We start from the raw sequence: 27,877 nt of genomic DNA on the forward strand, positions 1-27,877 counted from the left end.
ACTGATTAATTTCCACAAATAACAGGTTAACATAAATCCACTCATTATTATATCTTATAATTCCTATAATAATATCTTATACAAAGGCTTATATAATTGGTGATTGACATAACTGGATTAGAAATGGGTATAACTGCTGACAATTTATTTAGTATTTTTTGGAAAATTGGTAAAGCTAACCCCCTAAAAAACTAAAAGGGATTTGATTCCATGTGACAGGATGAGTTGTATTTTATTTTTGTTTTGTTTAATTAACTTCATAAAAGAAAAGAAAAACAGTCTCTGGTAAAAGAATGACAGTTTATAATGACAGTTGTAATGTCTGTTCTAAATGCGTTCCACAGCATATGCAACTATAAATGGATAAAATGTGTGTCAGGAGGATTTTTCCCACTACATCACAGTACCACTACTGGCTTTACAACAAACAGGTTAATTCCGTGGATCTAAGCCATTTTCACTTTGGCCAAATTCTGATGCAAGAAGAGTATGGAATTTTCCAACCCGGCAACTTTCTTGTTCTCTTTAAAGGTTCAGATTGAAGGGTTCTGTTCTCATCCAAATAAAAGTTTGCTTTTAATATTTTACCCCATCACATGCCTCTTTTTGAAAAAATATGGACTGTATGTATTTGATTGTTATATAACAAATCTGTAATAAATGTGTTTAATTGTTTTATAACTATTAAAAAGGATGGAATGTAATAGAAGAAAAAAGAAGAAAAGGGGAAGCAATGATTGAGCCCCAAGTTCCAATAATTTGAAATCCAGAAGTGACGGTAACTTTACAGCAGGAGGGTGGATTTTACACTCAGGAAGGGCTTTTCTTAGTTTCTTTTTATGGCACCCTGTGATGACATAGGAGCAGCAGTTTCAAACCCTGGCTGCCTGCATGTGTTTGGAACAAAGCATGTGTTAGCTGTCACTCTTCCTAGCTGGTGTGTGGGAGAAAAAGTGCCAGGAAATTTGTAAATAATGTACAAAACAATATAAATAAATATTTTTTATATTGCTTAAACATGTATCTAATTAAGTGGCAACTCATGGTATAACAGATTTGGTATATTCATAGTAAAACATAAGGTCAGTAAAACATAAGGTCATACAATGGCATGTTTATGGGCAAGCTGATGATGATTTACACCACACAGAAAAGACTATCATACGATGAAGGATGAATGAACTTGAAAAACTAAACTTCTTTCGTCATCTGCAACTCCGAGGACAGAGAGAGCACCAGCAGGCAGACAGGATCACACCATCAGCCGTTATCTGCAATGTGGAGTACAGATGATGTAATTGTACCATGGTTTGCATCAGACCCTGATCTTACATAATACCACCCAAAAGTGGGTTTGTGACAGAGGTCATATTAAGGTAGCAAGTCTATCCTGAAATGTTTTTTTCTTCACATAAGCTGTGTATAAAATAAAACTAAACAAGCTAATGTGTCATATGTACAGTATGTATAGAAAATTTCTTACAATGCTCCCGCCAAATTCTTGAGCTTAGCTGAATTAGCTTTGAATGTGATGCATTATGTATTTCTATGCACAAGGGCTTGTTTTGCCTCCTGGGAGCATACAGTACTTAGGCTTCATGAAGGACGTTTCTCCAACTCTGCTGTCACTCTGACCTCTACTAATCATTACATGGAGAAACATGGCCAACATTGTGCTCCACTCTGCCTGTATGCTCTCTCTCTCTCTCACTCTCTCTCTCTCTCTCTCTCTCCTGGCTCTCTGCTGGGGCAAGCTGCCAAGCTGTACGTAATGTAAAAGAATTTGAAATATGAGTATTGGTTTTATATATCTGCCAATAATATGTGTATGTGTCTGTATGTCAGTCTTGGTGTGTGTCTGCACGTTCTTGAATTTTTTAACTTGAGCCGGTCCAGGACTTCTAAAAAATGTGTTTGTGTTTGACATCCTCAATCTCACTAGGATTTCAAAATTTTACAATTCTGTTCAGAATACATAATTTTTATATATGTGTGTCTCTGTGTGTGTGAAGATAGATAGATAGATAGATAGATAGATAGATAGATAGATAGATAGATAGATAGATAGATAGATAGATAGATAGATAGAAGTAAACAGTCATGTACATCTGTAGATCTAAATACCTGTGCAATGTGTGGATTGAAAGAAAAAGTCACATGTACGGTATGAATTTTTACTAAAATTAGGTAAAGTTTAAGTTGATTAATTTTTTATTAGTTAAAATTAACTATGAAAGCATGTTATGACTGCCCATCCCAGCCCAATTTTTTGCTCATTATAATGTCGTTGTTGCTTGTTGTTTCTCTTTAAAATGAAAATCACAAGACATTTATAATACTGATGATATTTATTATATTAGAGCTCGAGACGTTATGCATTCAAACAGAACCAGCCCACGTGCATTAATGTCCCCTCAGCTGTCTCAGCCTCTCAAACGTGTGTGACCTTGAGCTGAAGGACGCTGGGCGATGACGTCATCCTTCGCCGACGTCAGGGTGATCCCTCGACCACTAGATGGCGCCTAGATTATATACAGTACTGCGCTTCTGTATTCTTCTCTTTACCTTCAAGTCTATTTATAGCGCGGGAATTATTGATGACTGGCGCGATTTGCTGACGACTGTATAACAAAGGAGACGTAAGAAGGACGAAAACATCGCATAAAGTGCGGTTAAAAAAATCTGTTTTGAGTTATAGTAGCTCTATAGCACAGAGTTATAAATAGTTGGAATAGTAAGTATGTTAATCCTAAACACACTTATTCACACCTTAATTTATAACTATATATATTGTATAGTTATTGTATAACTTAATATATATTGAAGTTATTTAGGCATGCAGGGATGCCACTTTGATTTGTTTTAAAGCATGCATGCATGCCTGCATTATAGACTATGGGCGTTATATTAGGCTACAGGAGACAAATAGGAAACTGGATAGTGTGGCCATGTTGTATAGACCATGTGTAGGCTGGAGTTGCACCTGTCTTGGGGGTCATGACCCCGAACCTCAGTCAGGAATCATGCTTAAATGACCCTCCTTAGGGCACAACTCTTTACACAATGTTTCCACCCTACATTGTGTTAATTTGTGTTAAACTGTTCAGCTGCACAAAGCAGATGTTTTTTTTTTCCATAAAAAAAATAAAAGGCATCTCTTGTCGTGACATGGTTCCTAATTCTCTGTGTGGACATAATGCAGCACTTGAGCAGAGCACTTCTGCTGAAATGCTGTGTGTGTGTGTGTGTGTGTGTGTGTGTGTGTGTGTATAGTGTTATGCAGCGTCTGGGAATGAATGACCTTGAATTCAAGGTCGCCTGCAGATTCTCAATGACACCAGGAACACTGCGTTCCTCCTCTGTAGGCTATATAAGGCACTTTTATTACAGGATCCATGTATACTCAGAGATGACTCATGAGCAATCGGTTTAATGTGTATAATTCAAGAGAGTATTGGTAGATCTTTTTTCCTATATATACTGTATATATCAAAACCCGCATAATCACAGAGGTCACTGGACAGCACGCGCCTGTGTTTCCGGTTCGAGTTACTGGTAGCACTAGGACCTTTTATGCTCTTTGTTCATGCTCATTCTGTACGGAGTGGAGTGTGTGAGCTGCTCGTGCTCAAGTCGAGCCAGCTGACCGGGGGAAGGCCGCAGAGCAGGGTCAGTGTCACGAGACTGAGAATTTTCCATGCCATCTAAAGCCATGCGGGATTTACACCAGGCCCAAACGCATTATCCGGCATTACAACACCACCTACATACAAACCTCTACAGACATCCAGAACATAAAATAGACTTTTTATACTATTTTGTCTAATTTAACAGCGTTCATCATGACTGTAGCATCAAATGGGACTAAGACATGACTTCATTTCTTTTTTACACAAGCATGTTGCAACAGTACCCTGAAGCCTAAATACTGAAAGTGATAAGTGACATTTTGTAACTCAAATCTTCCACACACACATCTGGAGGGTCCACACACATTATATCCAATATAATCAAATAAAATGTGCTACTAAATATTCAAGATCCAACTTAACTACTAGATCCCATCATTTAAAAAAAAAACTTAGTTTAAAAGCCTGAAAATAGAAACATGCCAGTTAAGCAACAAGGGGGAAAAAAAAGCTGCAGGATCAAAAGCATGTTAACTCGTGAGTCAGAACGACTTGAGTGTAGATCCAGAGTCGATCCCTACGCACGCGCACTAGGCAGGCTGTCTAATAATATCTTCTGCAGCCTAGCTAGTGCACTTAATGTCCAAAATGGACTCGTTTGGGGATCTCTCCGGCGTTGCGGCGTTGATGACGAAGGAGCAAGCGGCATGGAAAAGGACGTAACGGAGAAAGAAGGGGAGGAGAATGAGAGAGAGAGAGAGAGAAAGAGAGAGAGGACGGACGTAATCAGGATCAGCGGAAGACAGGATTCAGGCTTCCAGTGGCAACCGAATGCGCTTTATAAGAAAGCACCTCAGGAAGCCTTCCAGCAGACAAGCACTGGATTAAAACCCATGTCCTCCTGGTTGCACTGAAGCTCTCGAGGTTGCATGTGAGATTTGTCTCGTGCAAGCTGCTGTGAGATCAAAGTTGATCGAAACCAGGAGCCGCGTACAAGAAGATACATTTCTATCAGTGTGTGTAAGAGAGAGAGAGTGTGTGTGTGTGTGTGTGTGTGTGTGGATTCGACGATGTTGTGAGATTTGCACCTTTCACCTAATAACGACTTCAGCAATATTCATCTACAAATGCTGGTAAGTAGATGTAGTTCTAAACAATTAATAAACATCTTACACACTCCACTGCACCTATCTTGTCTATTCATTCTAATCATCTAAGCTTTTTTTATATATATATATATATATTTTTTTTTTTTAAATATATATCAAATATAAGTTTATTTGATTTATTTCACCATGTATAACCGTTTTCACAGACATATCAGAAAGTCTATTTACTGTCCCAGATGTTTTGTTGTTGTTGTTGTTGTGTTTGTTTTTTCCTCCTTCCAGTGGTTGTGTAGCATGGGCACAGTGTGTATAAAAGTAAAGAAGAAAGTCCGCATAGAGCTCGAGCGGTGTGTTGATGAGTGCTGACCTTGATCATGTTGTCCTAATCCTTAGTCCGTAATAATGTGTACACTTCCTTCCCACTACACCGGTCATTTCCCATCGGCCTTCGGGTTTGGAGTCCGAAAATAAACCCAGACCCACGTCAGAGCCGCCTTGTGAGGTGACCTGACATTCAGCCGAAAGTGTAGCATTGGTGTATAGAAATCACATGATTCTGTTCAATGACAGTTTTAATTCATTTACAGGACGCTCTGTAGTGACACATGGTCCACTCATTACTTTATTAAACTAAAGTGTTCTCATTGGTTAGGAAGCCTTTAAATAATAATAAGAATAAGAAGGATAAAACCGATCTGTACAATTCACGTCGGTCATTTATACAAAATGCACGTGTGCATAAACTTTTGAGTGCATTTTATATTATGTGTAAAAAAAAAAAAAATAAAAAAAAGCTCAGAACTTTACATGGCGGGTCAGGCCACGGGACTGAGATTGATTGACATAAGAAACCTTGTTAAGAAGTCGTAATCCAATTTTAGAAATTAACGTTTTGTCACTCACTTTGCAGTGTCACCTTTCGAGGTCTGCCTTGGCGATCTGTGCTGTATACCTTCGTTGCCCAAAAAACAAGAAACCCAGTAACTCTTGTTTCATATCTCTGGCGAGAATTGGTTTAACAAGCTGGCCTTCGGATAAGGCAATCAGTCGATCTGTGACTTCACTTCATGTGTGAGAAGTTTTACAGCACATTTATGCGGTTGCTGAGAATATCTCAGTCTGATGGCTCGTACGTCTCCTTCACCTTGGGCACAGTGCCACTTTTTTTCTCTCTACCCCCTTGATAATGTTAGTGGGCTGTATTTCTCTGCGGTGTTCATTTCTTATGAAAGCAATATACAGAACCAAACTGCCTTTAGGAAACTAATCTCTTTGTCTCCGTCTCTGGGCATCACATGGCATAATCAAGGAAAGGCTCGCCTTTATTATAAACCAGTGGCTTGATATTTTATATATCTTATTTTAAATAATTAATTGACATTCAGTTCTATAGTTTAAGGCTGTTAATAGTCGGGTAAAGGCAACCTTATTATCTGATATTTGGTAGATATTAAATCTGTTTAACCTTCGAATCTACTAAAGATTTTTGAATAACATTACATTAGTTGCTTATCAAGAGTAAAAAAAAGAATGAAAGAATAATCAGTCATTTATAAAAAAATAAAAAATAAATCACAATGGTTGTTGCAGGTCTTAAAACAGTTTGCCGTTTACACCTCTCCTGAGATTCCTCACCGGGTCATTACTCTTAATTCACAAAGTTGAGCACTTTTGCGTCTGACTGGAGTGCTTAAGCTCCTTGATCTTTAGATTGTTGGCAAGTGTTAAATGCATGAATTTCATTGGCTTTGGTAGAACAGATCTTTTGAGACTCTTCCATATAGTCACACTGAGTAATCTTACTTTTGAATTGAATTCCATCTTAACATGTAAGATTTTTTTAGATTCTTTCATTAGCAAAAAAAAAACTGCACCAAATGATAGCATCTTAATTTCCCTATTAAGGAAATGTTTTACAAGTAGAAATATGTGCAGATACTTGCGCCCATATGTTATTGTTCCTCTTTTAACTCACTTTGTGTTGTCAGCGTCTGTAATCTCTCTCTTTATATCTCTTAAAGCTTAGTAAATTATCACCCAGGTGGAACTGTTTTCTGCATGCGCATGCAGTGCGATAGAGTGAGTTGCCTTGTCTGTCCTTCAAACCCTCATGTGACTTTGACCTTTGGAATGTGTCGGAGAAGGGGAGGGGGGATATTATGAGCAGAAATGGTGTGTGTGTGTGTGATAGAGAGAGCGAGAGAGAGAGAGTATGTCCCCTTGACATGAGCGAAGAGTGTGTGAATGACAGTAAGCAAGAGCAGCAAATGTTTGCCTTTGAGAAAGATGAAGAAATAACCTACTTTCCCCATTCGTCAGCATTTTCTGTCTAATGGTGTTAATGCAGTGCGATACACAGACAGACGGTCTGTTAAAGGCTGCAAATCGAATTCTGCCCTGTATGACGTATAAGGGTGCATACTGAATATATCCTATGAAGTAGTCATCTTTTTAAGTGATGTATAAATTAATATATATATATATATATATATATATATATATATATTATATAACACTGACTGAGAACTTTACATTATACAAAGTCTGACTTTTAAGTGTCATCTCGTCAACTGCTTTAGTAATTTTTTTTCCGTAGTCTTTGCATGACCAGGTTTTGTAACTCGTTTATTGCTGTTCCTATTTTACAGTGTTCCTGATGGCTGGAGAAATCTGACCCATCATCACACATCTAAAGACAAAGGGAAGTGAGAGGACATTGTTCATAGCCCACGTGGGGCTAAACATAAAAGCAAAAAAAGGTAGGGCGCATCTCAGTCAAATAAACTGTAATCCATTAGACTCTTTGATCTCCATTAGTGTATGATCTAAACCATAAGAATTAGTTAAAGGGATGTTACACACAAAGGAAATTTGTCCTAGTGAGTTTAAATGGAACAGACGTAATAGTTACGCGGACTGCATGGGACTATTTTTACAGCCATGGCACTCCAAGGAGGAACCTGAGGGTCTCAAATAAAATCTTAGTATACAATCTTAGTATAAAATCAAATGTCAAGTAAAATCTAATGAAATAATTCCAATAAATCTAGGAGAAGTGCTCTTTTAAATCTACAGTGATAGCTAGGTTTTTGGATTGTGAATGGAAAAATCCTTAATAGATAGATAGATATGTTGGTACTTGTTATCTACTGTAGTATTCCGTGACAGAGGTATGATTAAAGGGGAATGCAGTGGTGTAGTAGGTCACATTGCTGACTTAGGGCTCTAGGGCTCCTGGATCAGTCCTGAGTTTTGTTTAAGGTTTATGTTTTTCATCCCTTCAACCTTTCGATCATCTTGTCATTGGCTACACTGAATTGATCCTAATTGTAAAAGAATGAATGTGATGCACTGTTATGGACTTCCATTCAGATCAAACAGCTACTGAGGATTGTTAAAATAAACTTTAATGGAATGGTGCGTAAGTCTGAAGATTTAATCATTTAGCTACGAAGTCATTAGTAGGGTGGTACTGATGTCCGAGGAGAAGGTCTATATTTTTTTAGGGGTGCAGTTGGCATTCCAGTTCATTCTCCTGTTCAAAAGTGGATTAGATCAGGGCTCTGTACAGGACAATCGGGTTCTTCTTCATTAGCCTTGGCTTCATGGATCTTTCTTTGTGCACAGGGGCCCTGACACGAGGTACTTTATTTCCAGTGAATGGAGAGTTCAATGCTACAACATCCAAATAAAGTCCAATAAATTCTAGACAACTATGTGCTTCCAACTTTGTTGCTGTATTGTTTGATGGCCAGGTGTCCACAAACCTTTGATCATAAACAGTGCTAGCACACGTGTTAAGACAACATGTGCCTTCTTCACTAAAACAAAAGGTGTCTTCACTAATTTGCCTGAGCCGATCTGGTGGAAAAGTTGCACTAATTAGAGCCAGCTGGTTTAGTTAATTGACGGAACAGATATTTGGTAGGACTGTTAGGTTCTAAAGCCAAGGTGTCCACCTCTGCGCAAAAAATCTCTAAAACTAGGGAACTCTCAAGTGAATTGCGAACGCCTGTGGCAAATTTCTGCATTACATGATCTTCAGGAAGCAATCAGGCAGGCATGGATTGCGCAAGTGGCACCAGAGTATCTTAGAGATCTTTTTATTTGACTCTACGCCCAGCTGGATCCAACAGGTTTTTGAATTACAAAAGACATCATACTAAATTAATTGTTGTATAGCAGTTTTATTGCATAAAATAACAAATTATTAGTTTTATCTTGATTACCGTTATTTAAAAAAAAATTCAATTACACATTTAATTTCACTTTGGTTTTTTTTGTTTTTTTGTTTCTATTTAACCCAATATATCTTGTATATCATAATGCGGTATAGTGCCGTAGTGGTTAGCACAGTGGCCTCGCACCTCCAGGGTTAAGGGTTCGTTCATACCTGTGGTCGAGGTGTATGTGAAGTTTGCACGTTCTCCCTGCGCTTGGTGGTCTTTTGATTTTGAATCTTATAGCACCGATTTAATATTAGACAACACCACAGAATTTTTTACAATATGATTTCAATTCTTATGACAATGATTCGAAGTTTGATGCTACCGCTAAATCTGCTACTTAAAGCACTGTTTCGTTATTTGACGATACCAGTGAATCTGTTCTGATACGATTTTGACTCTTAGTTGGCGTTCTTGTAATTGCCTGTAGTGTGTCTGTGTGTGTCCTGCGATGGACCCAAAGTCTCTTGTGATAAGCTGTACAGGCGATCCTGTACATGATAAGCGGTATAAAAGATGAATGAATATCTGGTCATGTATACACTTATCAGCCATAACAGTAGCCTAAAATTTACTAGGTCCTGCCTTTGCCACCAAAACAGTAATGCACTGATACCTTATTATTGGAACCAGACACATCAACTTTATGCAAAAAAGTATCACTTGCTGCCAAATATCTCTCACCCAGTTCCAACCGCCAATGTAATGATATATTGAAAATGTAGCTACTGTGAGGAGGGTTTAAATGTGATGGCTAGATGACGGGGTGAGAGAAACTCCAAAACTGCAGCTCTTGTGGGACGTTCTTGGTCTGCAGTGGTCAGGACATACCAAAAGTGATCCAAGGAAGGAAAACCCATTGAAATGGCAACCAGGTCATGGGTGGCCAAGGCTCACTGATGCACATAATGAGCGAAGACTGGATTGGGGCTTTGGATCCAATAGAAATGCTACTGTAGATCAAATTTAGTGCATCTGTGTTATGGGGCAAAAGAGGGACCGACTCAGTATTAAGCAGGTGTTCATAATGTTGTGGCAGATCGGGGTATATATCTTGGTGTTTTTGGTGCATTGTGAGCTGGTTTTCTTTACATCTTGGTGATTATTTAAGTTAGCCTTCCTCAGCTCAGGTATACTTTTAGATATATATTTTTAGCCATACTTTTTGTCAGACTTGTTCAGGTCATATATGTGTTTGTAATTACTGTATAATAAAAAGAGGGCCCTTCAATCACTATGACGTCACATGGTGTTTGGTCTAATAATAATAATAATAATAATAATAATAATGTAATGAGTTTGAGCTGCTCCTCCTCTCCTTCCTGGAGAATACCCAATGAGTACATCCCATGTGAGGGGAAGTGAAGTTTACAATGCTGTTAACTCGTATAGTAGATTTAGGCGTCGTAAAGTTGGATTTTTGATGCTAACATTACTAATAAGAGACGCATTTTCTGTCAGACATCACGACGGCTAGAGTAAAGAAATCTGGCACGCTTTGCCGCTTTCAGCAAGCTCCAGGAGGTGAGTTAGCAACCACACCGTTTAGGCTAAGCTAACTTTAAAGCTAACATGGGTCTAACATGCTAACGATATTAGCTCGTGTGAACATGCTAGCATGTTAGCGCTACCAGGTTGGTTGTGTTGGATTAAAACGCCGACGTGCTAACTACAGTCGAAGCTGTGATGTGGGAGGTTGTGTTTCACTGATATCACATAAAAGCCGAAATGCTAACTTGCTAAGCTATCCCAGGTTTATGAAAGACTTGGGCAAGTTAGCAGCCATATGTTAACTGTTAACCGGGTTGGTGGAAGTGACACTTCTGTGATGGTCGTTTGAAATCCTATTGGGGTTATTCACTCGAAACCTGGCGCACTGAGACACACGCACACACACACACACACACACGGTTCATTTGCATCAGGTCGTTTTTGAGATTTTGGTCATGCACCATTTGATCAACCGACGGTTATTGCGACGTGAACATGTGATGTGATCCACTGTGAGATCCCATGTGTGATCCCCTGATCCTTCCTATGGCCACGTTTTCATCATGGAACACTGTGGTTTCCCTTCACCTCAAGAACAAAGATTAAACACACTCCACATGCATGTGTCCTCATTAGATGTGTTTATCAGAAAGAGATATAAGATTTTATTGCTGATCTAACAAATCCAATGTGAAAGACTAGATTTAGGGGTTAAATCCAACTGCTGCATCAGATCTGTAGGTTCTAATTTGGGAACTTGAATTTTTTTTTTTAAACCCTGTTAAATAGGAGTGTGAACCTTAAGCTTCGATAAGACGATTTCACTTTAAGTGAACGATTCTATGTTTGACACTGCCTCTGGATCTAGTCTGATGCGATTTGATTTGATTTTAATACTTTATGGCGAATATGAAACAATAAAACAAACAAAATATAATAAAGAAGCAAAAACGAATATGTTCGAAAAGGAGTAGGAAGAAGTATAAACTTATTTAATTCTTCCCCTTTTGACTACTTAACAATTTCACAGCCAATTTATACCACACATTACACACATTTTATATATGTAATACACATACAATACACATATTATATATATTATACACATATAATTAATAGAATCTATAATAATTTATAGATTTAGATTTTTATAGCAATGATTCAAAGTTTGACGCTGCTGATTTAGATCCGTTTTGATACGGTTTTAATTCTTAACACGCGGTTTTGATATTTGACCTGGTATGACACGATTTAGATTCTTATGACAATGATTTGAGGTTTCAACGCTACTGCTAAACTTTCTACAATTTCAGGGTGCCACTTTTTGTTAAGTAGCAGCCGGTACCAAGAGGAATCATAAATTAAGGTTAATAAGTAAGGTTTATTTATTTAATATTTTACTTCATTTACATATCTTTTCTAAATGTTTTGATTGTTTTAATATGCGAAAATATGATTATAGTGTTGAAAGTTGGTAATATTTTGGGGGCCTGGAACGGATTATCTGCATTCACATTATTTCGTATGGGAAAATGCATTTTGCAGTACGAATTTTTGCCTTTTTTACTGAAATGGATTATATTCGTATGCCGAAGTACCACTGTATCGTAGAATTTGGTATGATATGATTTAGATTTTTATGGCACCGATTTAATATCGAACATCACCACTGAATTTTGTTAAATACGATTTCTATTCTTGCGGCAACAATTCCATATTTGACAATACCATAGAATCTGGTATAATATGCCTTTAATTCCTACAGCAACAGTTAGAACTTTAATGCTCCCAGTAAATCTGCTACAATGCAGTTTACATTTTTTGGGTTTTTTTTTAAATGTTTTTTTTATTAGGAAAGCATTGTACAATCACATTGTAAAATTGTCAAATCTGAACCATATAACTCTTCTACCAAAACCAATCTTGGCAAATCTAATGAAACAAAAAATAACATGATACTACAACTTGTCCATACAGTTTTAAATGCAGTGATACTAAAATTTTTATGCATTACTTTGTAGTTTGACACTACCACTATGATTTGGCTGAAATTCTAAAAGCAGTGCTTCGATATTGAATCTGGCATGATACAACTATGATTATTACAGCAACGATTCAAAATTTGACACTGATATGATACGTGATATAATACATCAAATCTGGTATGGTGCCATTTCAGATTTTGCTGCACACATTTCGATATTTGAAAATACCATCAAATGTGCTAGGATACAATTTAGATTCTTACGCTTCAAAGTTTGAACATTTTAAAGTTTAATGCTACCACTAAATTTGCTGCGATATGATTTTAATTTTTGAAGGAATGTCTTTAAAAAACCATCAAATCTGGTATATGATTTTGATTTTCATGGCAATGATTTAAAGTTAAACACTACTGCTGAAACTGCTACATTACAATTTCCATTCTTAAGTCAACTATTGGATATTTGCCCACTGAATATCACCTGAATGTGGCATAATATGATTTGATTCCTTTCAATAGCCTCTGTTGGGATATGACCAATGTTGTGGAGAATTTAGGGTAGATTCCTTGATGACATAGAAATTGATGAAATGATTTACATAGAGTTACAAGGAAATCATCTTTCTATTTATCAGACAGTTTAAAGCCATGCAATATATGTTTTTTTTATTATTATTATATCAGTAACCGTTGATCTGTAAGGTTTTGTAATTGTTGGCTTGAAGTATTTTACTTGCTGATGATATTTAAATAAATGCATCAATCCACGGCATCCAGTGGTTACACCCATATCTTTAATTAGAACAAGAACTCCACAGACTGGCTCAGCACATATTTATTTAACACAATACTCAAACGATAGACTCATTATAGGCATTATGTTTTGCTTACTCGCAGATCCCAATCTGAAGAACGAGTCGTCGTATGTTTATCGGACTTGTATGTAACCAAGAGATGAACTGATTCGATTTTGGAATTGATCCAAACAAGATCAAGGTTAGAGCAAAGTCAGTTGTCTAAAATTTTTTTTTTCTTTAATAGCCTCCCTCTTGTTTGTCATACAAAGATGCTATTATTAAATGTAAAGCAATTTCTGGCTGTTAAAGATTTTTTCATTAGTCCATTAGCTCAGTGAGGACTATCTAGCTTCTGTGTCTGTTTTATTTGTCATTCTAAGTGGAATGTAAATTTAGGATTTGTATGGAATTTATTTTCCCTCCACCAGATTAATTGATTAATTCCATACCGATTTTTATTTAAACATGGTCAAGACGTATTCTAAAGGCATACAAATAGGTGACAAGAAGGATTAGACTTCCGAGGTGCTGAATATTGGGCAGTGAATCAAAGTAAATTTTGAGACGTGTCAACTTTTTTGTGTTCGTGGCGAGGCAGAAAAGACTCTGCTTCTCATCATTCGTTGTGAAATTCTTGCTTATATGTTCAGAGATGGTCGATTGACTGTCTCTGTGTTTGTGCGTCCACATCGCCTATGCAATAGGCTGCTTTGCTTGTGGTCTCCTTCCAAGCATGCTCCGGCACCTCCCCCACCCCCACAGACAGGGGTCATTATTTTTCAGTGCCTTTTACTTTACTTACTTTATTCTTATACACTTATAAGAGTTCTTTGTGACTTGTACCTAACCATATTCAATTTTGAACAATCTGATCCTATCACACAGTTCCTTTCTCCCATTTTATCCCTGGTGCTGTAGTAAAACATCAAGTTCTACTTGTTATTCCAGAACCCTCCATTAGCAGAACAGGTCCAAGTAGCTTAGTTAAAATGAATAAATGGATGAATTTTGAGGTCACTCGATCATAATGTTCAGCCTAACTACTGGTGGCCAATAGGACAAAAATATTATATCATGATGCCAGATATTTCTTACCTACTGTAGTTGATATGTGTAAGAATCAACTGTTAAAAACATCTATAAAAACAAGTTATTTAAAGATCGGGAGTTGTGTAAAGATTTTAACTTTATTATTATTAACATCAAATCAGCTGCTTACAGGTAGACTTTGTTATAATTATAATAATACTGGCAATACATACAATACATTGGAGATGGGAATCACCAGGGGCCACCCAATACGATATTATCATAATAGCTGGGTGCCAATTCGATTTGTATTGCGATTCTATTAGTATCACGGTTTCATCTTATTATTTTTATATTTTGCTGCAATTCTAAGCAAATTTAATCCGCTCCTGCCACACAGGACCCTGTGCTGCCTGTCTGTGTGAATAGTTTAGAGTGTGCCATCTGCAGGATTACAGCTGAACTGCAGCATTTAAAAGATAGATTTTTATAATTCGATTTAGTCAGTGCAGCAATACACGAATGTAACAAGTCCTTGCTTGTGGTGTGTAATTAAATTGTTGATACATACTACAGAAGGAAGTCCCGAATGTGTTTGTGCTTGTATCCTTTATTACAATCAGAAAGCAAGTCATGCTTGTGTAGAGATTTGTGGAGGGGTGAAAGGGTATAATGTCAAAGTTCGTCAGGTTGCGCAAGTGCTGAAACACAGATTGGGAACATTGGGCCATAATTACACTCTGTACACTCCTGTCTCGCACTGTGACTCGTGTACTCATGGAACACAGTTTACACTTTTTGTCAGTTTTTTTTTCCTTGTTAAAGTTGTATCATCATCTGTGTACAAATAAAATAAAACGTGAAGTAAGGGTCTGTCTTAAAGGTATGACAAAAGCACAGTTAGCTGTTTGTACACCAATGTTACGGCTATCATTGCTGCTTGTTCTTTTGTATAGACTTTTCAAGATCCCAACTGTATCCACAAGCATAGTGGTGAATACTTTTCTGCTTCTGAAATCCCAAAATGCACTGCAGCAGGTTAGTGTTAAAACAATGAACCCTGGCTTCAGAGTGGCGCAACAGTCCTGATCTGTATTTCGAATCTTGATGATGCCATCTGTGGCCAGGAGCCAGGGAGCAAACTTGGCTGTACTGTCCTCTCACAGTGCTTTTGTTGTCCTGTGACGTGTCCTGAGCGAGAGTTTCTTCCCTGGTTAATAGCTGTCATACATGATGTCGGGAAGCTACTGTATCCACTAGTTGACCAAAATGAGTACAGCTACAGAATACCCATAATGCACCTACGGGTTTAAAAGAAATAGGAATAGGGCATCGAGTGAGATTTACACGGCCTCAGCTGTTCTAAGCTATTTTTTCAGAATCTAGGCAAACCTGTTAACTTAAAACAGCACAGTCATGATTTTTGGCAGTTACGAACGTCAGCCTAGCAAGTTCTTCAGCTAAATGTTTCCAGGTGCTAGTTAATCCCTTTTTTTGAATTTGCATGTCAAAAGACACACTGGCACAGCGGGTAGTTTTGCCAAGTCGCAGCTCCAGGGAGATGAGCTTGGGTTAAAAAATTTTTCTTGTTTTTCCTCTGTCACTGTAGGTTTCTTTTGGGTTCTTTGTGTTTTCTTCTACTGTACTTGTAAGCAGACTGGTTCTAGGTGTGACTAATTGTGTGAACGTGTGCCCGTGGTTTCCGTGGTGTCCTCACATCCATTCCAGGGGGAATCCATGCACCTCGCGCTCAGTGTTCCATGAATAGGCTGTGGATGCAACACGACCCTGATTAGGATAAAGCTGGATAAAACTGGAGGTGATGTAATGAATGAAATCTGCATATGGAGACCATGTTTGGTACAAACCAGTCAGCTCTAATTTGTGACATTACTGTTTTGACTGTTGCCATGCTTGCTGTATGAAACAATGAGTGGCATTTTTTTTCTTTCCCTTTAAAACAACCCATATCGTATATTTGTCCTTTTGACTATTCCTTTTGAGTGTCATGTTTTATCAGTTATTATGTCCAACTTTATTAACTATATCGGTGAGACAGGAGGTAAGACGACACACCGATGCACTCCAACACGTAGACTAGCCCGAGTTTCCCAGCAACACACTGTAATTAAGATTAACCGCGGTGTTGTCTGACATCGCCGGAGTGCTTTTATATACGATTTACACCACTGCTTGTCCTCGGAAAGAGGCCTGCTTTTTCATTTTCATCGTGTTGACACCAAAACAAGCGAGATTGGTTTCCTATAAACGCAGTGGCTGTCGTGGTTTACACCAACGATGATATGTATTATTAAATCTCTTGAAGTGGTTAAGAGCCCTCATCCTTCTCGGGCTCTGGTAACGCTGCGGCTAACAGCCTAATCCCACAGCCACAAGGAAGCCTCCAAATCTACTTCTGCCAATTTACTCTAGCTGCTTTGTTATTAAACTATCAAAGCTATATTTCCTATTTGCCAATCGGATCGTCTTGTGTAATATCGTGTTTAGTAAGGCCTTACTTAGCAGTTTTGAAAGATCAGCAGTTTCTGGGAAAAGGGGGCAGTGAGTCAGAGGTTTCTGAGGAAGGACAAGCTGTGGAGCCGCTAGAGTGCCCCGGAGACCGCCTGTCTCTGTCTGGCTTCTGTAGGATTGTATCTCATCCTCACTAGATTAATGACCCTAATCTGGTGTAGGCTGAGGCCACAGTGTTGGATTATCAGCCTACGTTTAACGGAGGATTCGCTCTGTTCTACATGTACATGTGTAGCTTTTTAGATTCCTGGCATGACATCTGTTTTATTATACTGCTGAATTTTTAAATGTATCCGCAGGCTTTAATTTATGTACAAAATATGCATTGTTGTGAAATTTTACCGTAAGACATACCATAATGTGACTGGACTTCAGCAAGATCATCAGTTAAAAGTTTTTGTGGCTGATTACAAAACCCCCTTCTTTTATTCATCTTTATTTGGTTATTTTTGTTTAAAAAAAAAAACGTAGGACCTTTACCGCTATATAGTGAGGCCTTTAAAGAGCATGTTTTGAGCGGATGTACTGATTAATATTTGCCATGATTCTTGCTTTTTATTTGTTTTGTTTTTTTTTCATCATGTACTGTAGGATAAAAACATCATCTTGTCTCCTAGTTTGTGTTAAATTCTGTTCACATACAGTATAAGCTTTTCCTGGTAACAGCTTTGCCTTGACAGTATTCAGCATCTGCATACGAATCTATACGATTTTCATCCCCATCTTGCTGCCTTTTTATTCTTATTTGTCTCCACACAGGTGTCATGTCTTCCAGAGAGCGCCGCTCAGAGCTGCACATAAAGGCCGAGCCCAGCAGTCCGGAGGGTGGAGGCGGCGGCGGGAGGACGAGTCCCGGAGGCGTCTCTTCTGATTCCTCTCAGAGCGGTGGCGGAGGCATACGTGGGGAAGGACCCGCACGTTACTCCTCACCTGTATACAGTCCGGCGCTGCGCTGCCACTTTAAGGAGGACGGAGCGGACGGTGCGGACGAGGGCTCTACGGGCAGCAGCGGGGGACGATGCAAATACGCCCTGAGCACACTTCCGAAGAGGCTTTGCCTTGTATGTGGAGACGTGGCCTCTGGCTACCACTATGGCGTGGCCTCCTGCGAGGCCTGCAAGGCGTTCTTTAAAAGAACCATCCAAGGTGAGTCCACCTGCCTGTCCGAATTAGAGCAGTGAATAATAGTAAGGCTGTATTCACACCAAGCTTTTCTGTATAGAATTCTGCTGCCTGATGCATTTTTGTTGTGTGTATGTGTATATACACAATACATTTTAGTTAGCTAAAAAATAATTCATATACACTTCAGGAAAATTAAAACTTGGGTAAATGTTTTAATACAAAATTTATTGCTATATGTTATAAATTAAGATATGAGATAATATTATGATAATGTTATTACTATTATGTAAACATAATATCATCATACTATTTTTCTTTTTCTGAGGTGTGTATAAATGTTTTTGGCTTCCTTTGTTATATGTACTGTACAGTATGTATGGGAGGGAAAAAGTCTATTCAGTTATGAATTGTGATCCCTATGTATGGAAATTCATGTATCGTCATACTGAATCCAAAATCTGGTTTTCGGTTTAATCCGCCATGACTGGTGATCTGCCGATCAACGTCAGATATAAACAATTCTGTAGCTTCTGAAGAAGCTTCTGAGGTGCGCAACAGATCCGCGTTTTTATGGTGTTGCATTATCAAAAATCGCACGTGTTAAAAGCCTCCGATCTGCCCTTTTCTTCAAACTCTATGAGCAAATTAGTCTCAAATCCACTCATTACACACGCTTACACCAGTGTCAAAACACCACGAGCACTAATTAATCAAAAATGACGTGCGTTAGAAGCCCTGTGTGCCCGCATGCTCACTTTTGAGTTTTGAGACTTTTAGAGGCATTTCAAATTCAAAATTCAAATTAAAATGTTATTTGTCACATACACAGTCATACACAGTACGATATGCAGTGAAATGCTTAGACAACTGCTTGTGACCTTGAGGAGGTAAAACATCACCGTTTCTTTATAATTCTACAGAAAAACTACACTTTTTTCATCCATTTTGGTAGGAGTAAATGATTTGCCAAGTTTGTTTAGAAACAATAATTATGGCGGATGACAAAGATGCTCAGTTAAATGCTAAACTCTTGTATTTGTAGTTGTTTTGTATTATTTAAATGCTGCATGTTGCTTTTAAGTGAGAAAATTAATGCTATAAGGAAAAGGATACATTTCATTAATCATTAAACGTTTTTCAAAGGTTTTAAAATTCTAATAAGATTGGGTGAAAATGTAATATCGCATTGAGATATTTATAAAATTACAATACTTATAGAATCACAATTTTAATCGTATCGGCACCTAAGAATCATGATATCGTTTTGGGACGTGATTGGGGCATTACATATGTGCACGTTGTACTAAAGCTACTATACATGTCTGTATTGTATCCGATTGTACAAGTTACCTTAGGGCATTTTCACATTAGGCACGATTGATTTATCCCTTCACATTCTTTTTCGTGCTCCATTCTCGGGTACGCTTGCATATTTCCAGTCTCGTATACAGCAGGTGGCAGTATGCACCTACTTTAAACACGTGAGAAGAAGAGAACAATAAAGTTAACATTCGCGCTATACCTAATAATATTGATATTTTAGGAAAAATTTCAAGAGCAACGCTCTCGCATGCTTTCCTACCGTATAAGCTATGGCTGTGTAGGTCAGAGGATGAAGATTAAACGGATGATGTCACATCTAAACAGCGATCTATTTCCCATCTTAGGCGATCTATTTCCCATCTTAGGCGATCTATTTCCCATCTTCCCATCTGATTCAATCCGTCCCTGAGACTACCTCTTCAAGCGGACTCGGGCCAGGTTCCCAAGCACAGAACGATTGTGTTCTCACTGATCAAAATTAACCAGACTTTCTCAGAAACGATCGCAGGACCATAATGTAAAAAAACACACTTAAAATAGCTTAGCTACCGAACCTAATTTTTAGCTTTACCATTATGCAAATAGCCAAAACCAGCACTCAACATTATATAAGCATAATATAATCCACCCCTTTTTGAAGCACTTTGTTTTAAAAAAAAAACTCCTCGTGGCCTTTACTGCTTTGGTGATTAAGAAGAAAAGACATCTAGCATGCCTGTACGTTCTATTTATTTATTTTTATATCCTTCCCCCTTTTCATTTCCTACACAGGTAACATTGAGTACAGCTGTCCAGCCTCCAACGTGTGTGAGATCACCAAGAGACGCAGGAAGGCCTGCCAGGCATGTCGCTTTACAAAGTGCCTCAAAGTGGGCATGCTCAAAGAGGGTAAGAGAATAAACATAACACAAATCGGGTGCTCTGTTGTATCTTACTTTGCTATTCCAGTTAACTGGAGTTTTCACGCAACTTTTTTTTCGTGTATGACGTGTGTGCGCTTGCAGGAGTTCGTCTGGACCGGGTAAGAGGAGGGAGACAGAAGTATAAGAGGCGGCCTGAAGTGGAAAACGCTATGTACCAGAGTACACCAATACCTGTAAAGAAAGAAGGGGAAAGAGGTAAATAATTTATTAAATATAAGGTGTATGTTCAAGACTAAACATGGCTCGTTATTAGATTATTAGATTGTATAAAAATAATAATTAAGGTTTGCTATTACTAGTGTGTTCGGATTTATAATTTCTTGTTCTGTGTGTGTGTGTGTGTGTGCGTGTGTGTGTGTGTGTTTTCCAGGCTCCCCCAGCATCATTGTATCCCATCTGCTGGTTGCCGAGCCCGAGAAGCTGTTCGCCATGCCGGATCCGCTGCAGCCTGACACCGCTCAGCGCACCCTTACCACGCTGTGTGACCTGGCTGACCGCGAGCTCGTCGTCATCATCGGCTGGGCCAAACATGTCCCCGGTGAGAAATGAGGAAGCAGACCAAGAGGGGAGAGATAAATCAGAGAAAGAGCGGTTTAGGGTTTGAAGGCGCTGATAATAGGCTGGCATTTCCTGAGGCCGTTAAAAGACCAGCAGTGTAACGGTAGAGAACCTGTCAGCCTGTGGTTTCGATTGCCGTGCCTGTGGAGAGAACGAGGACGTCTCGAGCACTAGAGAGTGCTGAGTAATCACACACCTTGCTGTGGAGAAACAGGTGCCTGGAGAAACGAGACTTATAATTGAGAGAGGAGCTGGAGGTGGGGATGCAGTGTGTGTGTGTGTGTGGGAGGTTTTTCACCTAATTGCCATCTAGCCCACAGCAAGCTTTCCAGGTTTTTTTCCCTGCCAGACATGAACAAACCCCGGCTTTTGTTAGTGCTGAGATGTTTTAAAGAGTGCTCTAAATTACAGTGTACAGTTTAGAATTCCAGGTTACATTTGTTTGCTTTCAAAACAATAATACCATGCACAACATTTATGCTTTCTCTCTCTCTCTCTCTCTCTCTTGATGCTGAGCAGGTTTCCTCTCTTTGTCCCTGGCTGACCAGATGTCTGTACTGCAATCTGTATGGCTGGAGGTGCTGGTGCTAGGGGTGGCGTATCGCTCTCTCGGCTGCGAGGACGAAGTGGTGTTTGCTGAAGACTTCGTGCTGGACGAGGAAATGTCACGTGTGGCTGGTTTGACCGAGCTCAATGCTGCCATCTGCCAGCTAGCGCGCCGCTTTAGGGCCCTGCAGCTGGAGCGCGAGGAGTTTGTCATGCTAAAGGCCATCGCTTTGACCAACTCAGGTTAGCAACTTTATCAATTTATCAAAGTCTTTACTGCGATAATGGCGTTTCGCATTTTTTGTACAATAATGTAATGCATGGGATGTGTTGGCATTTTATTTTTATGCAGGCAGGATCAAGCAGTCATTAACATGGGAACATATTCAGCAAACCACATCTGGTATAAATAAAATCTAATACATTCATTCATCTTCAGTAACGATCATACCTGGGCCTGGATCTGAATGCTTGTGACCTCAAAATCTGTTTAGTTTGGTTAGTGTGAACACTGTGTACCATAACCAGATATGAATTAACGACATGTGCCCGGATCCACCTAGAAACGTGGTCTTAAATGCAGTTAATTTCATACCTGGATATGGTTCAGGTTAGGTGTGGGAGCTAAGAGGCACAAGGGTTGTTTAGGTAGCTTAGTGGTTTAAGTGTTGGCATACCAATTGGAAAGTTCTAGGTTCAAACCCCAATACTACCAAGTAGCCAGTTTTGGACCCTTGAGCAAAGCCCTTAACTCTCAATGAGATAAAAAAAAATTTAAGTCATTTTGGATAAGGGTGTCTGCGTGAATGTAACGTTCTTGACAAAATATCAATAATGGTAGGAAGTAGGGATGGAAATCACCAGGAACCAGGCGATAAGATGTTATTACGATACCCAGGTGCTGATTTGTATTGTGATTCTGTAGGTATCACGATTTTATAAATATCTTCATTCTTTTTTTTTTTAGATTTTGTTAAAATTCTAAATAAACTTAACAATTAATTCACTCCTACCACACAGGATGCTGTGCTGCCTCTCAATACATTAATAATTTACAATGCACCACCTATATGGTTATAAAGGAACAGTGATTTTTTTACGACCTCAAATGCAAACGGGTAAAAAAAAAAAAAAAACATACAAAGAATTGTGATATGTTGCTGAATTGATCTCTAGTAGGCATAGTGCAAAGGTCGACTTCAAAGGTACGGGCTTGTGATCCTATGAATGCCATGCTTTTCCACACTGGACTGACAACATAAATAAATGCTGCCATTGATGGATGATCGCAAACTAAGTGCATACCGCCACCTAGTGTATGGGAGTGTGTCGATACACCACATGTTCCACGGTATTTAATACTCAGGCAGGGTATGAAGCAATAGTTAAGTTAAGCCTTTATTTGTCACATATACATTACTGCACAGTAAAATTCTTTCTTCGCATATCTCAGCATGGCTGGGGTCAGAGCGCAGGGTCAGCCACGAGACAGCACCTCTGTAGCAGATAGGGTCGAGGGCCTTGTTTAAGGTATTTGCTACAGTATTGTTATTAATCTTTACATCAATAATATTTTTTTTAAATACCCAGAAATAAACACAATACTTCATAACAAAGTTTATTAAATCTATTAGTGATAACCACAAGTAGTTAACATTATTTATGCATCTGTTCAATTACAGTGAACAATTAATAAATTGTAAATTCCCAGTTAAAAAAATATAGGGATCGCCGTACTTGTATGTTGGTGGGAATGGAATATATATAAGGTTTATGTCATATTACAGTGTGAAAATTGAAACCTACTGAAAATCAAATCTGTTTAGTGTCATTATGTGTAGTAGTAAATATTAAGCTGGTGTAGCTTAAGAAGTCACACAATGCATCTGTGATTTTCATGACTTAAACAAAACACGTTGTTGTGATTTATGGATGGCAAAGTTCTAACATGCAGGTCACTTCGTTATATGAGCTAGCTTTGCTAAATCTATCTGTCTATCTATCTATCTATCTATCTATCTACCTATCTATCTATCTATATATATGTCTATATATAAATCACCTTACTGCCTGAAAAATATGGTAATTGTTACTTGTGCATTAGGCTAAATACCATAATTCATCCTGCTGTTTTTTTCTCCAAAAATGTAGTGTAGATGGATAATCCGCCATGTTCTTTTATGTCTATTTTGTATTATATCCACATCAATTCTGTTTTGTAATTGTGTTGTAAAGAAAAAAAACTTTCCCACTGGTTATTTTGCCACCAGCAGGTGACCTGCACGCCATTGGTTACTGTAAACAGTCAGCTCAAATCCCCCCCACACACTCCCAAAACCTCTCTATTTGCTATGCAAATAATACAAGTCACATGTGACGGCCATCAATTTCAAAAGCACACCTCGGAGCTCTCACCACCGGATGTGTTGGCACACGTATTCTCCATCGCCTATTGTCCAAGTCTGGTTTGGTTAGTAGCTCATGCCTATCTTGTTCTTTTCTTTTCTCTCTCGCTGTCTCTCTCTCTCTCTCTCTCTCTCTCTCTCTCTTTCTCTCTTTTCCAGACTCGGTCTACATAGAGGACATCGAGGCTGTTCAGAAGCTGAGGGATCTCCTGCATCAGGCTCTGTTAGAGCTGGTGATGCAGCAGCGTCCAGAAGACCCTCAGCGTGCAGGTCGCCTTCTCCTCACGCTCCCCCTGCTCCGGCAGACCGCCAACCGCGCACTCACCACTTTCTACAGTATCAAGACTCGCGGAGGTGTGCCAATGCATAAACTCTTCCTGGAGATGCTGGAAGCCATGATGGACTCCCCCTAACGTCGAGATACAGAACTAGGTGTACAACGGGTCAGCGAAAGAAGACAAGATTTTTGTTTCTTTTTTTTTCTTTTGTAAGATTTTTTTTTATTATTATTATTATTATTTGTTAAAAGTGCAGCAACTGAAAGGCAAGTCAGAGGTCCCTGCAAATATCATTCATGTGTTGTAAAAGCTTTGATATCGAGCAGCTAGTCAAGGTTCTTGAATGTTCTCATTCGTTTGATTTTGATTGGACTTTTTTCTCAATTCAGAATATTTACTCGATTGTTGGAATAATTCACTCAGAAGTTACAAGGATATCAAAGTTAGTTAGTGACCATGACAGGTTTTTTTTTTTATTTTTTTAATAGATTGCTTTAACAGATGGGACCTTTTGGGATCAGTGGAAAAATTTGAGGGCTTCAGCGTTGCCAGGAATTAAATGTTTGGTTACTGCTATTACCCCTTGTGAAACTATAGCTAAGCCATACAAAGAAAACACCGCTCAAAATACATACAGTAAACGTTAGGTGACCTCCTAAAGAGCCATGTTTAACCTTCTTGCAGTCCCACTTGAGTGTGTATATGTGTGTGTGTGTTTGTGTAGACCATTTTATGGACAAGTACTTGCTGTTATATGTAAGTACTCTCGTGACTGATTTACCCAGATCGTTTTGTGGTTCGAACTGAAATATGCAAGACATATACAGGAACGTTAGACCTACAGGGTGAACAGGGGATAAAGTAATTTAGGAGTTACCCATGACCGGAGCAGAACTCTAGTACATGCTAGAACATGCAATATATATATTTAAAGCAATATGTACCTGTAGAACAAGTGCAAGAAGTCGTTCAAGCATTTTATTTTATTTTTTTTCCGTACAGAGGGGGGCGCTGTTGACTCAAGGCTTTTGTTTCGTTTAAGCTCTGTAATGTCGTGGTACACAAAGGCGATGCTGTCGAATAGGCCAGCACTCTTCTTCTTCACGCAGGTTCCACGGAGAACTTTGTACATGCATTTGTGTGTGTATGTGTGTGTGTGTATGTGTGTGTGTGCAGTGTGTAAGAGCACTGACGCAATGGTGCATTTAGATCAGGGTTAAAAGAGCCACCTCGGGCCCTGTAGGCCAGCTGGCTGTGTACATGGAGTCTGCTGCTGTGCTGTGGAAAGTCGTTGTTTTATAATCCACCTGCAAGGACTGAGTTCGAAGCTAAAACTCAAGGCTTCACCCGGTGTGGCTGGGAGGCCAGACAGGAGACATGTAAGCCCCGAGCACGAGACTGATAACAAAGCTGGTGAATCGTTATGCCTCTTTCGCTCTGAAAGCCTGACAAGGATCTGATCCAGGATCAACTTGAATCCTCATTGATGGACGTGTATGCGGCGCGCGGCCCTCGTCGGTCGCACACTATATGACTTTTATGACTGTATGAGAGCGTCACTTGGTACAACATGAAGAGCCTCACGATGGGAAAAAAACAACACAAAAAAAAACAATGTCTCACCTCACAACCCATGACCATTCTTGTAATGTTTCTTTGACATCATGTTGGTTTTCCGAGCCGTTTTTTTGTCTGTTTGTTTGTTTGTTTGTTCGTTTTGCAGACGTTTGTCTGGTATTATATGCAATCATTTTCAGAGCCCTACAACTCTGCTACCTTCTTATTTAATTATTTTTTTTAAACTCAAAAGTAGGAAGAAAAGCCAACTGCTGTCCAGACCAAGGCAGGAAAATACATACATATACATATATATAATAAAATCAAACCACTAATCAACAGTTTCAGACCTCTGAGATTGCAGTGTGTCTTCAGGGTGTTTTGCTTTTCACTGTATGTTTATGTGTACGAGGTACGCTCACTTCCTGTACGCAATTAATTCCCAGTTCTAAGCTGTGATTGAAATCTTTCTTAGATAATTTCCAACGAATATAAGCTCATCTCTTCTTGTAGGAATCCCCTCCAGCCCCGAAGTGCCATGGGAGCTTCTGATCTTCGAGCATGAGCTTCGGTTCACCTTTTGTGGTTCGTCAGAGTTTGGTTGACTTGAAACGTAGACTTCGAGTGTATTACTCGACTGTTACGTGTCCTCGAGCTTGGTACGGAAATAAAGCAATCTGGGTGAATGTTGTAAAATATGACTTTTATTGATTTTTGCCTCTCTTTAAATGCTTTGGTTTTGTCATCGAGTGCTGACAAACTGAAGAATAACAAAAGCCAGGGAAAGATGTGTTAACATGTTTTTAATGTGACCTAATAATAATAATAATAATAATAAAAGCGTTGCAGATTTCGGGCAATCAAATACGTGGTCTTGAACACTGATCTACTTCCTCAATCTCTTTCTAGCAAATTTCAGTCCTGTACTGTTCTCTCTGTTCAATCTTACTTAACCTACTTAACACTAAAATACATTTGGGATAGTTTTCTGTATATTATATTTAGTTTTTTTTTTTTTCTTGTCCTGTTTTATATACAGAGATGAACATGTCTCTGTGTTCACGGCGCAGAATGTGTACAAAACTATAGATGTCCATAGGGTCCATTCGAAGGAAGATGTAAACAATGTCAATGTTTGTGTGAATAATTCTAATAATAATAACTATAATAATAATAATAATAATAATAGCAATTATAATTCTAATACATTAGTGTTTTCATCCACTATCAACATTGTATGATGCCATTTTGTAATCGTCGACGTTAGATGAGATTTTGCGACAGCCATCATTTAGAAAAGGAAAAAAAATCACTTAAAGTCACGGGTAGCTGTTAGTGTGTCTGTGTATATTTATGTAAATGAGCAATACCAGAATTTACCAAAACTCTGTTTTGACCTTTCTCTGTATAGTGACCTACTTGTAAATCAAACCTTAGCAGTAATAACAGTGTTAAAAATCCACAGAAATGATACAGCTTCTAAAGTTAAGAACAAATCAATGTTTGTATTTAAAAAAATATTGTATTTAAAAGATTAAATTCTATTTTTTACTCAATTTGCTGATGTTTATTAATATTATTTGGTGGTTTTTATTTTCTGTGGGTTTTAGTAATGATTGTGGATGTCTCTGTGTGCTATTTCTTTTTCTTTCTTTTTTCATAAAAAGCTAAATGTTTCTGCAGTAGTGACTCTTTCAGCAGTTTGTTCATATTGAATCACTGTGATTAAAAGGCAAACACTAAAACACCACAGGAATTTAAGGGTATTTTAAGATGTTATCGGTGTCATGTGTTTTGTAATAAATTAACACCCGCCAGAATCTTGCCTTTGGTCTGTCCTTTGTCATGAGCATGCTTGTTTTATGTGAAAATGTTGTGTGTGGGGTTTTTTTTTTATGTGCTCTAGGTATATGGGAATGTAGGGACATGCAGTACTTTCACTGTTTAAGTTGTAGGAACATCGTCGAGGTATGGACACCCAGTGAACTAATGATATTTTAAAACACGTATTATAGGAAAATGAACGATGTAATAAAGGGACGATTATTGTGTAAACAGAAGTAAACTACCAGAAAAAGCAGAGTTTTTCTCCGAAGATATCGCCTTTACGGGCGATCAGGTTTAGCACATTTAATTTTATGGTGATTTCAAGAAAACGATATCACACTTTAGAATTTTGAACAAACGCAACTGATACGAAAACTTCTACAATTAGTGTCGAGGGTGGTCCTGAGTTAGAGGTTTTCATAAAAAACCTGACTGTAATTAAAATCAACGGGCTCTAAGTAGACAGCTAAATACCTGCAGTCTTACACACAATTTAAACTTTTTGGATCCATAAAAAAAAAAAACTAAATGATTAACT

The 27,877-nt window shown here is 38.5% G+C and overlaps 1 protein-coding gene across 2 annotated transcripts; it reads left to right on the forward strand.

Annotated features, from left to right (window-relative positions):
• The first annotated feature begins 4,414 nt into the window (after positions 1-4,414).
• On the forward strand, positions 4,415-27,332 carry esrra (estrogen-related receptor alpha). 2 transcript variants are annotated; one of them, XM_053478579.1, is made up of 8 exons: positions 4,415-4,762; positions 7,387-7,497; positions 17,557-17,943; positions 20,017-20,133; positions 20,250-20,363; positions 20,539-20,706; positions 21,246-21,515; positions 23,837-27,332. In XM_053478579.1, exons 3-8 carry the CDS (start codon positions 17,562-17,564, stop codon positions 24,088-24,090), a joined length of 1,305 nt encoding a protein of 434 aa, XP_053334554.1. In that variant the 5' UTR covers positions 4,415-4,762; positions 7,387-7,497; positions 17,557-17,561; the 3' UTR covers positions 24,091-27,332. The 2 variants fall into 2 exon arrangements, with proteins under 2 accessions (XP_053334554.1, XP_053334555.1); XM_053478580.1 differs by lacking the exons at positions 4,415-4,762; positions 7,387-7,497 and adding an exon at positions 10,332-10,488.
• The last annotated feature ends 545 nt before the right edge of the window (positions 27,333-27,877 follow it).

This window comes from Clarias gariepinus, chromosome 19 (genome assembly GCF_024256425.1).
Source record: "Clarias gariepinus isolate MV-2021 ecotype Netherlands chromosome 19, CGAR_prim_01v2, whole genome shotgun sequence".
NCBI lineage: Eukaryota > Metazoa > Chordata > Actinopteri > Siluriformes > Clariidae > Clarias > Clarias gariepinus.